General features: G+C 32.3%; 1 protein-coding gene across 4 annotated transcripts in view; it reads right to left on the bottom strand.

Annotated features, from left to right (window-relative positions):
- The window catches only part of LOC145287966 (filamin-A-like), a 311,755-nt gene that overhangs the window by 59,575 nt on the left and 234,659 nt on the right, over nucleotides 1-17,521 (bottom strand). For all 4 annotated transcript variants that reach the window (XM_080135939.1, XM_080135937.1, XM_080135940.1 and 1 more), the window contains exons 13-14: nucleotides 15,322-15,426; nucleotides 3,679-3,972 (exon numbers count right to left, since the gene is read on the bottom strand). In XM_080135939.1, the coding sequence (XP_079992065.1) occupies nucleotides 3,679-3,972; nucleotides 15,322-15,426 (399 nt within the window). The remainder of the gene's footprint in view (nucleotides 1-3,678; nucleotides 3,973-15,321; nucleotides 15,427-17,521) is intronic.

Here is a 17,521-nt window from a genome sequence, read left to right as displayed (position 1 = left end):
TAAATATCACTAAAAGATCCGCTGGGTCATAAGCTTCATTTTGGTACCTTACTTGCCTGGTCGGATTGACTGTAGGCTGAGATAAACCGCGTCTCACACACACACACACATTAGGAAAATTCATAATAAGAAGATATATATATATATATATAATCGGTATATAATGTATATAATATAATAGGTATATGTATATAATATAATATACGACATAATCGGGTTGAGACCGGTTATCCCAAGTTAAGGAACGTTGAGCCTAGTTAGTACGAGATAGGTAACCATTTGGGAATTCTTTGCGCTCTATGTGCTTTCCGCTTATCTCGGCATATGTTTTCAGCCGTCCTGCACATACACTTCACTTTCTACTGGTATTTAACAATGTCAACTCGGGAGAGGTGTGGTTGGAGATTGCTCACCTCCTGCCACAAAAATTTCACGTGTAGGCACCCCTTCATGGGTATCCATAGTCTGTCAAAGACTGAAGGAGCCTGTAGATAAACGTATTTTGATTAACTATGCTTAAATCAAAGATAACATTGGTTTTAGTGTAGATTTAGATTTGAAGATGATCGATTGAAAGAAATGTTTAATAAAGTAATTTTCTTTTTTGCTTTTCTTCGTCTAATTTCAGAACAATCATGCTTCAAGAAAAATTAAAGATATTCTTGAACAACTTTGTTGTCTGTTTATTCGTTTAAACTACCATAAAGATAAATCTCTTTATTGTTAAATATAAATTTAGTCGTTTGAACATATATATTTTTTATTGTATATACGAAGTCAAAGCAAAATTATTAAAATTTTTCTCGGCCGATGAATGCGAACGGGGTTCTCCTCTCTCGTTGCGAGGTTAATAATATATTTATCACTAAAAATCTTTTCCAGTGGAAAAATATTCTACCGCAATTTTAAAACGCCATCTTCGCATTTGGGATTTGTTGATGTTTACCGATCAACCACTTGGATTATTCCAATTACTGTTGAATTATTTCATTTGCATCTCTATATCAGACCAATCAACATTCCTTTTGTAGAGTACATTTTTCAACTTTTTCTTCGTCGAGCCACGACTTCATTTAGAATATCCTTTAAACCTATACATGTTTGCATTATTATCAAATTTCTTTAAAAAAAAAAGCCTTCTCTTATAATTTGTAGTTTTCAATCTATGTTCTAACCAGCAAAATTATCGCTTGCCTATGAATATTATTTTGCTAACTACTTTCCCTTCAGGATAAGAGCCATACTTTGAACTCCATTGAATAAGGAAAATTTTAATTTTTCAACTTGTATTCCTTGTCAGATAATAAATTTTAAATTCTAATATACAGAGTTTAAATTGAATTTCTTATATTACATGTCAGCACATGTAAAAGTCAAGAATCACTCTAGGATTAAGAGAAATAATTGTCAGTCGAAAATAAGGAACGCAATAAAAATTCTAACATTGACCAATAGTATAAACTGTGGTGAAATAAGCAGGAAAGCAGTCCCAGAGCAATGGGTTTCTGTTCGACAGGTAAAACGCCATTGCAAATAAACATTTATATGGAAATCCTGCATAACACGAGACACGGTTAAAATTATTTTTTCGTTGTGGTAAGAGTACGAATTGTTGCTGTGAATAAGGAGGGACGAAATGTCGGAGCTCAGTTGAGCACCTTTCATGTAAATAACAAGAGAGGCTAACAGCGTTTAATGAGTGAGCAAAGCAGCTATAGGGAAGAGAAGCACATCTACTAGTTTTTGTAAGTCGGTTTTGCGTTGCGATAGATAATTATTGTGGATTGGTTGATTTGATCCAGTTATAAAAATAGATATAAATGGGGAAAAATCTGATTATCAACGACGTATATCAACTTTGAATGCGTGAAGCAAAACTATTTAGCAGCTGCAATAATAATAATAATAATAATAATAATAATAATAATAATAATATTAATAATAATAATAATCTATCTGTCTCTGTCTCTCTGTCTGTCTGTCTCTCTCTCTCTCTCTCTCTCTCTATATATATATATATATATATATATATATATAATTTTGTTGAAAATTCAAAGACTCAAGTTTTCTTTTTTATAACGTTCGTTTATTTCCTGGATGTTTTCCATTACAGCCGTTTCATTAATAGGTAGTCAATGTTATGATTTATGTGTCCATAAAAATATCCTGTCCCTACCAACGTCTTCAGATCTTTATCCATTAAATTTTTACAACAAAAGGTATATTTTTAACATCGTATTCGGGTAAAAGATTTCCAAAGACATGCCTCCTCACTTCCTACATCTTTTGGTGTTCCGTATATATATATTTGGGGTATTATACTTATATTGTTAGAAATGATAATGACAAGTGAAATACTGGCAGTGACAATAATATTTCCTATAATGTACATTTTCATTCCAAAATGGCCAACATTGTTGACATATTCTTTTAATATGAAACAAAAAAAAAATGACAAAAACAGACCATATAAACAATCAAAATAGCCAAAAATTATCCTTTCCCCTTTTAATCCAGCTAGTATGAATCATAACTGAAAAATTTACATTTTTTGTAAATATTGCATTTTGTGATAAATTTATGTGATTCTTAGCATGTTTATTTTAATTGATGAATATAATATTATTGTTTTTTGCTGTTGTTAATATGGTTGATAATTATAATTTTAAAAAGTTAGGTATTTTCTTGGAATAATATTTCTGCCTACACAGAAACGTATTCAACAAAATACGTAATCAGAAAATAATCTTACCGAGAAATATTAAAATGAAAGACGCTGGAATTCAAACAAGAACTATTTTATTTCAACTCAATCAGATGTGCCTTATGACATTTAATTGACATTTTATTGCACTTTTTAATATTGTAATTATAAATTTTGGCATTATAAAAAACGATTATTATATTGATTTTAATGTTTTTTACACAAAAAAATAAATTTAATTGGATATAATTCTAGGAAAATGCAAAATAATCCAATTATATCTATACATATTTCTGTTGAGGCAGAAATCTTTTTTCCAAGAAAATGTATATACACTGTATGATAGCTCTTCAGTGTGGCTAGACTATCTTCAACTAGGATTGAAATTCGACCGCCTAGGTACAGTCAGCGCTTTGCGCCGTTACGCTATTTGGCTGTTGCTTAGACGAGTAAGCAAAATTACAATGTTAAACATTGTCCAAACGCCTAAACTCTATTTGTTTACAGAAAGAGCATTGATTTATACGCTAGTGGTATTCTGTTATTTCGCTACCCAATATGCTCAATACAAGATAGGGAGCACATACACAAACACACACACAGTGGGTGTAGGTGTGTATCTTATCCTCTTCTTACTTGTTGGTGATTTAGAACGAAGACCGAATTGAATAAACCTCTTCTATCTTCCATCATTTATGAGTCGAATTAGTCCTTATAAAGTGTTAATAAGGAACTTGAATTTCGGTTAGCAGACCTTCAGTCTGGAAGAATCACATCTGGACGCATATGAAAGCACACAGCTAGCAAATATAGGTAACAATTGCGAACTACTTTTATGTGTTTTTTTCTTTGTTATGTAATAATGACGGCAACTTGGTTTCCTACATGTATGGCAAAGGCTGAAATGTAACAGTAGAATAATAACTGATTTATCGAGGTATTGAGTAAAAATTAAAAATGAATCGTTTATTTACCTTGATCGGCTTCAGTTCCGTCAATGGTAAAGGTTGCAGTCCGTCCAACGCGTGCTTCCTTTAGTCCATGCCCTCGCAGGATGACTTTAGGATGGCTTTGTGATTTAGATCGGTTAAACGAGGGACTAGGACTTGGCGGTGAAGGTGAACGCTTGTTTTTGCTCGGTACGGTAAGGAAGGTCGGGGTGGTGCTGCGTCGGGGTGACGATGCTACGGGTTCTTCTGTAGCATAACCCTGATAGGGAGCGTGGGGAAGATGAAAGCCAGACCAAGTGACGACAATTTCATGTGGCCCTAAAATATAGAAAATGAAAATATGTTACTAAAATGATACTTTGAAGATTAAGAAAATTAACTGCGGTTTCGACGTACAAATTACTATAAAAATTCATAACCGTTACGTAAATCTATGTCTTAGAACTAAAATGTAAAAAATATGTTAACCGAACTTTAAATTTACAATGCTAAAATACTTGAAAAAACGATTAAAGTTTCTCGGAAATGTATGAAGACCCCAAATGCAAATATTTAATAATCTTTGAGATATTTTATAGAAGAATTTAAAAAGAATTATATATAATAGCAATAAATACGGTGAATAACATTAAAGATTTAAATTTTTAATTTGAACATTTAGGTGGTGCATATAACGTTCTTCGACTGGTCTTTTCAACCGTGAAATTATAAATTCTGAGCATCAAGCGCTTCTTAAAAGGTGGATTTCATATTATTTTGACGCGTGCGTACGATCAACGCTTAATACTGTTGGATATTTAAACCTCAATTTTCAACCTATGAAGCTGTGCCAAGCTTTATTACCACCATGACATGCCAAACAAAAAGAAAAAAAATACTGTCTAGATTTTCCTGGTGAAGAATCTGTTGCAATTCGAAAATTAAAATTTTCAAAAACAAATACGTTAATTAAAAATGCAATTGTTTGATCTTTTCAACTGTAACTTATTTATTCTAATTTTTTTATGAACCGGTTGCTATGAATTTCGGAATATATATTCCCTAAAACATAATAAGTAATATCGGTACATTTTTTAAAAACTAAACTTTAGTATTTAGGAAGTGCGCTTTCCCCCAAATCGTTCATAAAAGTTTTTCTCTCTTAATCTAATGGACTGATCGTCATGACTTTGGAAATATCTGAATAACACAATGAGTAACATGGGTATGTTATATTATTGAAAAATACTTTTTATGAACTCATCATTATAATGTTTAGGAATATATATTCTCGGTAATTCGGTAATGTGGGCACATTATTTATTAAAGTTTATAAAACAAAGTAACGATCCTCCAAATAAGCTAATGCCCTTAAAAAGAACGTTTAACGCCCTAAACTAAAAAAACGGATCATTTTTATAATATTTATATGCTTAGGTACATAGGCACATTATTATTATTATTATTATTATTATTATTATTATTATTATTATTATTATTATTATTATTATTATTATTATTATTATGTAACTGTTAAATTAGAGGGCGCATATATAAAGTTTAATAATATGCGTGTGATTCGTACAATTCTAAACTATTGAGTTCGTTTTTATGAATTACAGAATATGTATTCAAGACAAACAGAATAATGCTAAATCATTATTATTAATAATTTTTCCATTTAGCATTGTATCAGAGAAATCGTACCATATATCTATTCAACAACAACAACAATCATAAAAAAGAAAAACTATTAAAATTGAAAACTAATGCTATGTATTCCTATATACAATCTCCTAAACTAATGAACGGATCCATAAAAGAGAATCTTACTAAACCAAGGAAACACACAGAATCTAGTTAGCCTATTACCACATCGAATGAATCAGTGGAATCATTTTATCTACCGTTCATCTTACCGCAGCGATAGTGATTAAGTAGGTAATGTCCGTAAGTAATTTCAAGTCCTTGTAAATAAACACCTTTGCAATTGAAGGGTAATGTAGAAGTGATTAAAAAATAGTATTTTTATTTCTTGATTTCATTAAACAAATTCATCGTAATGCTGATGAAAATCTATTAGTTACGATGTAGCTCGTCCTTTATACTGTTTAGGCTTATTTTACTGAATTTCTAATTTCAAGTTTCGTTGGATTGATTAACCTGATAATTAGCTTATTTAAGAACATCAGTTGAGGGTTCACTTGATATATTATGTCGTTAAAATAAACTTTATCTGTTATTGCTTTAGGTGATTTAATCGACAATATGTTAGTTTCTTGCTTTTCTGTCGTTGTTGTTAGATTTTTTAAATTAATTTTTGATGATACGCTTTGTTAATACTATAAAATTTCCTCGGTTTCAATGTTCAATGTTCTTTACTGTTTCTACAAGTATGTTTTGAGCATCCGTAGTGTTTCTGTAAAATTCTACATTGTATAATATGTTGAATAGACCATTTTCAAAGCTTTTTATTAGTTCAATATATATATATATATATATATATATATATATATATATATATATATATATATATATATACGAAGTGCATTCAATAAGTTTTCGGACGTTTTGTGTACAAGCATTTAAAATTATTGTAGAAAATGTAGACTCTTGAAAAATGTATACTTTTAAAAATGCAGACTCCTGAAAATTCAGCATGTAGCTATACATCTTATGAGATGACGGACCAACTTATACAATTTCAGATTCAAATGAACACTTACAGTAGGAATTGAAATACACCCTGCTAAATGCTAGATTGTCATAGCTGGTGAATTTCAAAAATGCAATGTGGACGTAAGGACGCTTTAAAAGAACAATATGCAATAAAATTCTGTTTTAAACTTTGAAAAATGACACAGAAACGTATCGAATGCTTCATACTGCTTTTGACCATGAATCAAAATCAGTTTTTGAGTTGCATAAGACATTACAAAAAAGGCAGGGAGTCGGTAAGAGATTATGAGAATTGTGGTAAGCGTAAAGAAGTCAAAACAACAGATTGTACAAATATAGAATTTCATGAATAAGGATCGTTGTGTGTCTATAGAGACAATACATACGCAGTTGAATGTCAGTGTGGGAACTGTACATACAATTATTTGAGAGGAACTGAAGATGCGGAAGATTTTCACGAGGTTTGTCTTATGGGTGTTCAGAGAAGATGAGAAAGAACGACACAGAAAGAAAGACACAGAAAGAAAGACACAGAAAGAAAGACACAGAGACATCAGAAAGGATGACAGCAGGGAGATGGTCGAATTGATCAATTCAGATCCCACAGCTTCATGCTCCGGTGATCTTTGATTAAAGATAGATATACTGCTATGATTCAGAGACCATGAGACAGAGTTGCCAGTGAAAGCATGCTGACTCTCCCAAACCCAAAAAGGTCATACAAAACAAATGCACCCAGATACATATGATGATCCCATTTTTTACAACACTTGGTTCCCACTAGACACATGGTTAAAATGGGAATGCTATGTTGAGGTTTTAAGGGAGTTTAAGAAAGGATTTTGTCGAAATAGACCGTCGCACTTCAAATCGACTCAGTGACATTTCCACAAGGGCAATGCACCAGTCAACAATATCATCCTTGTCACAGTTCCTAACCCTCCTCTGATAGTCCAAACTCTCCGTGACATTGAATTATTCCCTAAGCTCAAAGAAAATCTTAGGGGCGGTCGTTATGAGTCGATTGAGGAGATGAAATAAGCTGTGGAGAGGGTCATTGACACACTCACACAAGAGAACTTCCATGGTTCTTCTAGAAGTTGTTGGAGCGGCACAAGAAGTGCATTGCAGACGGAGGAGATTATTTCGAGGGGGACTAGAGTTTAATGTGCGTTTAATCAATAAAAGTGCCCATACGAAAAAGTCTGAAAAGGCACCTTTACGACATTACGACTTATGAGCTCCGCCAAAAGAACAAATTTGCTCGGAAAACCTCACAGATGATTTGTTTAGTGGTGAAGTCATTGTGCAAAACCAACTACACTTTTTGATACAACTCCCAATCTTTGTCGGTACAATGGCTGTCAATACACAAAACAGACAGTAGACCTTGTGTTTTTCCTTATTTTAGATGCATATATATACGGCATAATCACGTTGACACATCGGTTCTCGCCAGATCACTGAAGTTAAGCAACAATGAGCTTAACCAGTGCCAGATGGGTGACCACTTAGGAAGGCTAGGCGGAGTATGTACGCCGAGTAGAAATTTTAAGGTTGGTATCTGGAGGGCCATTTAACTCACTTGGGTATATATATATATATATATATATATATATGGGATCACTTTTCCATATGAATTTTAAAAATGGAGGATCACTTATCTATATTAATGGGGAATCACTTTTCTATATTAATTTAACTTAAAATAGACACCCACTTTATAACTACCTTTTTTTTTAGAGGGAGGAGGGCGTCTGTTATATGTTTTTTTCTGGGTGGTGTATATTCAGTAATTGTGGCCTGGTAGACCAACGGAAAACCTACCTTAAAACTTTGTTTTCTATAGTTTTCGTGTGTACTGAAAACGAATATCACAAATAAGTTTTTCCGAGTATATAGCAATATAATTCTTTATACTCTAAGTGGTGACTCTTGTTGTACACGCAAGTGCGCATATTTTTACATAATACTCGAAAAACTACTTAATTGCAAAAAATTTTAATGAAATATTCGTTTTCAGTACACCCGAAAACCCATAGAAAAGTGTTTTAAGGTAGGTTTTGTGTTGGTCTACCAGACCATAATAAACACAACCCCTAGAAAAATCACAGAAGCACCCCCCCAAAAAAAAATGGTGTACTGTACCTTTACCGAAACATTTTATGGCTGTAAAAATGTGCCAAACATAGGCTCTGGGTGATGGATGATCCCCTTAATGTGCGCCCTAAAGGACAAATGTAACATAGCCTAGTACACAATTCAGGTTATTAGCTTATCGACGAACCTTTATTTCTTTAATTCTGATCATTAGTCGCTGAGATTTCGAACTTATAAAATTGCCAAGAACTGTGGTATATATACACACACACACATATATATATATATATATACACATATATATATGTGTGTGTGTGTGCGTGTGTGTGTGCGTGTGTGTGTCTGTGTGTCTGTGTGTGTATGGATATATCTATACTTTTAGGCAAATTGCATATTGAAATGCTCATTTGTTTGGCTCTATGTAACGAAGCTAGATGAAAAATTGCAGGTTTTTTGACGATTATAATACTATTCTATGGTTAAAATTTTATGACAATTAGGAAAAACCAACTTATATTTTCAAACAAATAAATATGCCCAAATACGCCTACATTTGTATATATAGTTTCCTGGCAAGCCAGCTTTACTTTTGCTGCAACATATATAATAAAGCCCAACATCTTTGCTGTATGACGAAAGGGAATATAAGATACAAAACGTATGTAAAAAGTAAACATCAGTTTAAAATAATTTAAAAGTTATTTATATTGTTATATAAATCAGAGTCCATTTTTGAAGACTCATTTTTACCCCAGCTAACGACGCGTACTTCTGCTAATATATATACATATAGAATCTGTGTTAAATAGAGAAGTAATCAATCATCTCAGCAAACATAACCTTCTTAGTGACACACAATATGGTTTCCGTTCTGCTAGATCTACAGCAGATGTGCTTACTGTTATATCTCATAGGATTAGCGAATCTCTCGACAGAGGCAACCTTTCTAGGGCAATTGCTCTTGATATATCAAAGGCCTTTGATAGGATATGGCATAAAGGTTTACTTCATAAGATCTCCAGCTATTGTATAGCTGGAAATGTCTTCTCAATTATTAAATCATTTCTCTCTGATAGGTTCATAAGAGTAGTAGTTAAGGGGCAGAAATCAGAAGCTCACAGTATTAATGCTGGAGTCCCTCAGGGGTCCATCCTGGGCCCAACTCTTTTCCTGATCTACATTAATGATCTTCCAAATCATATCCTTACATCATTCGTAGACATTTTTGCTGACGACACTACCATCTATGGTAGCACATCTAAGACAGTAAACGACCAAGTTCTCTCCGATTCTCTCTCCTCTGATCTTGATCACGTTGTACAATGGGGAAAGAAGTGGCTGGTTACTTTTAATGCATCTAAAACCAAGCTTCTATCTTTACATTATTAACGTTCTGATCCCCATCTGACGTCAATTAAAATGGATGGCTCTCATCTTGGGGAGGCCTCAAGTTTTGACAGGCTTCCGGGCTTGATCTTTACTCCTGATCTTAAATGGAATACGTATATCAGATCTGTTGCCAAGGCCGCTGGAAAAATGGTGGGATCCTTCTAACGATCCAGTAGATATCTCACTGCTGATGTAATTCTCTATCAATATAAGAGCCAGCTACGTCAAAGGATGGAATACTGTTGTCACATCTGGGCAGGAACTGCTAGAAAGGACTTATCCTGTCTTGATAGAGTTCAAAATAGACTTCGTAGCCTCGTAGGAGATGTCCTTTTCTCTTCGCTGCAACCTCTTTCTCACAGAAGAGATGTTTTAAGTTGTCTCTGCTTTATCGTTATTTTCATGGAAAGTGTTCGACTGAGCTTCAATCTAAGGTCCCCCCTCGCCAAACTTTCACAAGAAACACTCGTTTAGCTGAAAACACTATCAATAATTCCCCCCCACTCTTTATCTGTGCCTAAACCTAAACATAGATTCCATGATCAAAGTTTTTGTCTTAGAACTGCACGCCTGTGGAATTGTCTTCCGTTTTCCTGCTTTCCAGCCGTCTACAATATGGTTGTCTTCAAGTCCAACATAAACAAGTTTCTGATGAGCCGTTCCACTTAAGTTAACAAATTTACCGAACTTCCATTACTATCGATTACTATGTTGTCCTCTTGACTACTGTACACTCTTTAACCCTTATCCTTGAGTGGCCTATCGGCCTTGATAAGTGGTGACGCCTATGTAAATATATATATATATATATATTGTCAGTTTCAGACAAACCGTTTCGCTGTACAACAGATCTTTATACGTATGAATCGATTACATAACATCTGGATCGTGTTTTCTGCGGATATATAGATCCGGACGTTCTGAAGTATGGGCCATCGAAATAAATACTGGTAGACATTCGGTATTATTTACATCTAACATGTGCACTTATTTATTTACTGTTTATTTTTAACGGCTAGTAATTTACGACTTTAAAAGCGAGGTTGTAAACACGACTAACCCTGACTGAAAATGAATTGACGAACTCAAAAGTATTCGTAAAAATTAAGAAAAATGGGGACAAAAGAAGACATGGATCTATTTGACTGTAATACTAATAATTTCAAGCATAAAAAAGTTTCATTAAACAAACAAAATAATTATTTATTGACATTTACCTGAATTATAATATCGATGTTTCCTATATGCCCCCCACACACAGACACACACACGATATAGATTTGAGGTAAATAATTTTGTAAAGTAATCGTTTATATACACTCAAAATATTCAACATTTACAATCATTTTGTGTACGATCGTTTCTGATATAATATGTCTTATTTCTATCGAATTTTATCCTGAGCACAGGGACTTAACATCAATTTAAAGTTAAATATAGCATAATAAAAGCCAGAGGTTTGAAATTAAGATACATTAAGTTCATTACACACACACACACACACACACACACACACACTATATATATATATATATATATATATATATATATATATATATATATATATACGAGTAAACAGTTAAAACATGTTAAAAACACTTCGAAAAAGAGTTAAACACATATTTAATCCGAAAAGGAAACATTTGATAAGTGGATAGTCCTTAATCCGCGGAGTTTCGAATAAATACTTTCCTTCTCATCAGAGGGTAGGAATTAACAAAATGCAGGATCAGATTTTGCATGCAAAGTATTTGATGAAACAACAAGTAAGTCAAAGATCTTACTTGATAACAAAAAAGTGAAGCAGAGGGAATATGGTGAAGAAAAAGGTGATTACACGTGAATGGATAGTCTGGTGGAAGATAAATAATCCAGTGACGGTAAAATCCAAATATATAACTTCAAGAAAGTTAATTGAATTTCCATTCGCACAAGTAAAATCCAAGGATATATCTCTCTCTCTCTCTCTATATATATATATATATATATATATATATATATATATATATATATATATATATATAGTAGCCACAAATTTCAAAGATTGTAGACAGTGATTACTTTTGATTTTTATACTATTATGTATTTATCCTTTCAGAATCAGATCGCATCTTACTTAAAAATACTGATAATTTATGTAATTCTTCATCTTGACATTGGAGATAAAACCTCAAAGAAAAGTAAATCCCAACTTATCAAATATCTGTCATTCCTTCCCATTTGAGTTTATTTCGTAATCAATCATTTAAGCCCAGATAAAAATCGAATGCCTTTCTTTATTTGATTTAATCACTTGTAAGTTGGTTGCATTTGAATTATTTTTTTTATTTTGACTTGCAAAGTTTATACGGTTATATATTTATATAGTTTAAGGCATATAATTCGCTCCCAGACCAAACACTGAAATTTATTTTTAATTTTGCTCGGGATTAGTGGAGACAATTATCGATTAGGTATGTCAAATAACTGAAATATATTAGAACGTAAACAAAAAAAAAGTTTTAATAGATTTTCTTCGTTTCCTAAAACCAAAATAAATTAGACAGAAGTATTTAGTAACGAATATATTTTAAAAAGGTTTAAATATTTAATTAACAATTTTAATTTATATTTTTAAGATTTAAAATAATTAAATAAAAAAAACAATTCGTTTCGATTCGTTAATGCCAGCGTCATAAAGTAATTTTTATGAACACCATCGCGATTCCAGTTGTTATTACTTAACCTCATATTTAAAATGCTATTTGTAACTTTTCTATAACGGTGGGGTGAAATTGTTTATTATAAAAGCCGAAATTCTATTAAATATCATATTTCATGCTCGAGTTCAAAATATTTCTAATAGACAATTATTAAGTAAATAAAAGCGTTAGTTAAGATTTAATCTAAAGCGAAATATTGGTTCGTTTAAGTAACAAAGGCAATATTTTCAGAGAGACTTATCTGGTAGCACCAGAGCATGTGAATATAATATATATTATAAGTTTTAGAAATAATACGCATTAGGTTGCGAGTTCAATCCCTATCGAAGAAACTTAAGCAAAATATTAAATAGCTTAAATATATATATATATATATATATATATATATATATATATATATATATATATATATAGAGAGAGAGAGAGAGAGAGAGAGAGAGAGAGAGAGAGAGAGAACGTTGATTTTTACTAGTTGGCCTATTATATTAACTAAATAGTTTGATTTGAAATTCTAACAAGATTCCCGATGACCTAAAAACATGCTTGTCATGTCTCCATTGGATAACTTTTTAAGGAATTTATAAAACTTTTCGAACCAGCAGCGACAGTGAATGTTGTTTTACGTATCGACTCCCGCTTGAAAAGAATGTCTAGTCAGTAGTTTATTTGAGCCAATCAAAGAAACGAATCTATATATTTTCACATTTTACATGTAATAGCGTTTTGTGTCCTTTTCCCTATGTTCTTCTACAAACGACGAACCAAACTAACGACAATAAATAAATATTTAAAGATATAAAGAATTGAAACAAAAAAAAAAACCCGGAAAAGGTTAAAGAAAACGACGGTTAAATATTTGAAGATATAAACAATTTCAAGCATAAAACCTTTATTTTATTTTATTGCGAACTATTATCCTCATCTTTTTAAAGTTGTTAATAGCATAATAGTCCGCAATAAATAAATTAATAAATAATCCTCATCTCAATAATGAATTCCAATTAATATATATATATATATATATATATATATATATATATATATATATATATATATATATATATATATATATATATATATATATATATATAATCCTTTTTTCTAAAATTACTGGATTCGGCATTTAATATTTGAAAAAGGTTGGTATGTCGTAAAACAAAGCAACCAAACCAAACCAAACAACGCATAGTGTTATGTCCTTTAAAGCTTAACTTTAGACCTAAACGAGGGTTCTCAACAAGCACAACTATAGACACATACGTACAGTGAAGCACATACACGCAGCCCACCAAAGTCAGTATACACCCAGTTTGTACATAAACTTTCCCATTGACAAAACAGGCACGCTAATACATACACACATCATAATACCAATCCTATTTACACACACACACACACACACACACACACACACACACAAACGAACACAGCTACAGCTAAAATGAACATTTACTTAATGTCTCTTTGCAAATAAAATGGCTTTCAATCTGAACGTTGCTTCGATTATTTGAACTCTTTATCTTTAGCAAAGTTTACTCTGAGTTGTCACAGACGTTATCTATACTAAATTAATATATTTTCGTACATTTCGAATCCAATATGCACCATAGCAAATAGATAATTTACAACGTTAATATATGTCGTCAACACAAAGCAAGAAACACTCATAGTAAATAACCTATTGCCTATTATTTCTAAAACTTATAATATCTATTCTATTCACATGCTCTGTCTGAAGATATGGCCTTCTTGATTTAAATGAACCAAACGTTGATGTTATTGTTGTTTTTCTTTTCCCTTTCCAAAACTCAATCATGTTCTACAAAGTTAAAAGCAAAATTAATCTTTATTACAAAAAAATAAAACAAACTAAACACCATAAATCAATATGTGAAAAGACAAATAACTTAAAGCTTAATAACTTTTGCCAAAACGATTGAACCCGGAAAGGGTTCATATGCCGTAAAGCAAAACAACCAAACTGCATATCATAAATGAGTACTTGAAGATATAAACAAGTTGAATCATTAAAATAAAAACAAACAACATTTTTCTAACATTATTGCATTCGGTATTAAATAATCTGAAAAACGTTGATATGCCGTAAAACAAAACAACCGATTATTCATACGAAGAGAGGCAAAATGTGCAATAACCAAATTCTTGATTGAGATTGTCGGACTGACTTCCTCATCTTGGTTGTTATCGTTACAAAGTTTGGCCGTTTTGCCCTCCGGCCTTCATCAGGTGTTTTGTATCGAACTGGGGAACCGTTTGTTAGGAGTCTCGAACCCAACCCTTTATTATTAATACAGGGGTACCGTGCTCTGGGACATAGTTGCTGATTCTCTGTTTTGAATGTTACTTTTTCACTGCCTTCGTTCAGGATTGAACTCAGCACCTTTGGGTAACTGTAAACTTTGATACAACGTCTAGGACCACTCGGCCATATGTCACTAGGAACCAAATTGTTATGAATATCATAACAAACAAGAATATAAATACAGTACAAAGTAGAACAGAAATAGATCTTGGGTTTACTTTCGGCAGTCAAGTAACTTTTGCTCCCCTTATTTTATTCTTTAGTCCTCACATTCTATGAGCGATGCTTCTGACAAAGAGGAAAGAATTGCTGCTGTTCGTATCAGAATCAATTTAATCTCACACAGTTATCATTGGCAAGTTTTGGACCTTGATGTAGTATGTTTTTAGCTCCTTACATCAAGTGGCTTTATGCCTTATCTGGAGTGATTTCCATGAACAAAAATGTACACGTCCATAAAATGTATGCATCAACAATTTTTACTTTAAGACTTACCTTCCTCCTGGGGAGTGAAACTAATAAGTTGCATACTTTTGTAGGGAGAGTCGATGATTACGGGCACCTTTTTCGTCGGACCAAAAACCTCCGCTGTCAATTCACCTGAATAAGAAATAGACATAAAAAATTCGATCAATCTTAAATACATATACATTTATAATTTTAAATACATATATAGTTTAAATACATATAACGTCATACATTATAATTTATTTATTAATGCGACTCGTAGAAATTCCACAGGTTTAAAATTTATCTGCTGTATATTGCTGCCGTGATAAAAAGAATGCCAACAGACATGTTTGTGTAAAAGTATAACACTATGTTTATTTTCAAGTTGTTGAATAAACGCCCGGTGCGAACGAAGACCTCACGATATGTGCCACCCTTGTCAAAAATTCAAAATATTTATATATGTACTATGTAGTTTTGGAATATACTCGGTTAAGATGGGTCTATCTTCAAAAAATTCGTAGGAGTTTATGACATATTTTTATTCTATGGATGTCCATTACGACCGCAGAGTCCACGATATTATTGTGCCATTAACAGAATAGGTACTACACTTTGATTCTAACACTCGGATATAGAAAGTGAATTTTATTTCAAGTTTCACATTCGACACAAAAGCTATACAGTATCGGCCATAATATAAGGAACGGAAAAAATTTACAATTATTCATGTATATTTAAAAAATTAGTGCCTGGATTTTTCTGAAATACTCAGAATAAACAAATAGAACCAATGTGTATAAACTAGTACAAAAAAAAATTAAATTACGATTCAATATTGAGAAATATTTTAGTTTTAAATTATATCAGTGGATTTATCCTGGCCAAAAGTTAAGGAACGAAATAGAAACTTTATGTTTTTTTAATGCAAATGTTTTAAAAAATAAATTCATTCAATATTTAGTGAACATCCCTTTATTCTTTATGACCTCACTGCACCTTCGACCACAAGACTGGATTAGTTTCTTGCAAAATTCAGGATTTATCTTTTCCCACTCTTTTTTCAATAAATCCCACAAATGATTTTGATTTTGGGGATTCCTCGTCTGTGCTCTTTCTCCAATCATTTTCCAAACATTTTCTATCGGATTCAGATCCGGACTCTACGCTGGCCAGTCCATTACTCTTATTTCTTTTTCCTCGAGGTAACTTATCACTTTTTTAGGTTTATGGCAAGGGGCTTTATCTTGCATAAAAATGCTTGGCTGATTAGGTGAAAGACGTAAGCTCTCAATGACATGTTGTTGAAGGAGCTGCTTATAAGTCTCCGCATTAACCCTACCATAGATTCGAACTAGAGGACCAACTCCTTCCGAGGATATCATACCCCACACCATTACACTTCCCCTCCGAATTTAAGTGTCTTTTTAACACATTTGGAGGATAATCGTTCACCTGCTTTACGCCGTACATGCTTCTTTCCATCAGATCCAAACAAATTCATCGCTGAAGTGAACCTTAGCCCATTGTTCATCAGTCCAGACGACATACTCATGGGCAAACTTCAAACGGCTATTTTTTGTTCTTCTTGGAGATCAAGGGTTTAGATACTGGCACCCTGGCATGCAATCCGGCAGCTGCTAACCGTCGAGAAACAGTTTTTCTAGATATATTTTTCCCAGTCTGTTCATTAAAATCACGAGAAAGTGATGTTTCGGATTTGAATCGGTCACTAAGAGCCTGCCTTACCATAATCCTATCTTCTCTTTGAGACGTTTTAGGGGGTCTGCCGGTTTTAGGGGATGCTTCTAATGTATTTTTATTCTTATATCGAGCAACATGAATAACACTTTTTGATCTTCGAACGATATTAGAAATTGTTGAAATTGATTTCTTTTCTTTGTAATTGTTTAAAATTAATTTTTTTTCTTGGAGAGACAGAGTTTTGCGAGTCGGTGACGCCATTTTTCTTTGTTGTGCTTATCAGAAGTTCCAATATTAAAAACTAGCTATTTTTATGTAAAGTTTAGTCTCTTAAAAATAAATTTTCTATTTCATTCCTTAATTTTTGGCCAGGATAAATCCACATATATACTTTTAAACTAAAATATTTCTCAATATTGAATCGTAATTTAATTTTTTTTTGGTACTAGTTTATACACATTTGTTTATTCTGAGTATTTCAGAAAAATCCATGCACTAATTTTTTAAATATACATGAATAATTGTAAAAAAATTTTCCGTT

This window comes from Euprymna scolopes, chromosome 11 (genome assembly GCF_053919585.1).
Source record: "Euprymna scolopes isolate OS-2025 chromosome 11, ASM5391958v1, whole genome shotgun sequence".
Classification (NCBI taxonomy): domain Eukaryota; kingdom Metazoa; phylum Mollusca; class Cephalopoda; order Sepiida; family Sepiolidae; genus Euprymna; species Euprymna scolopes.
The sequence above is the reverse complement of the archived record's forward strand: the minus strand, read 5'-3'. Positions and strand labels throughout refer to the sequence as shown.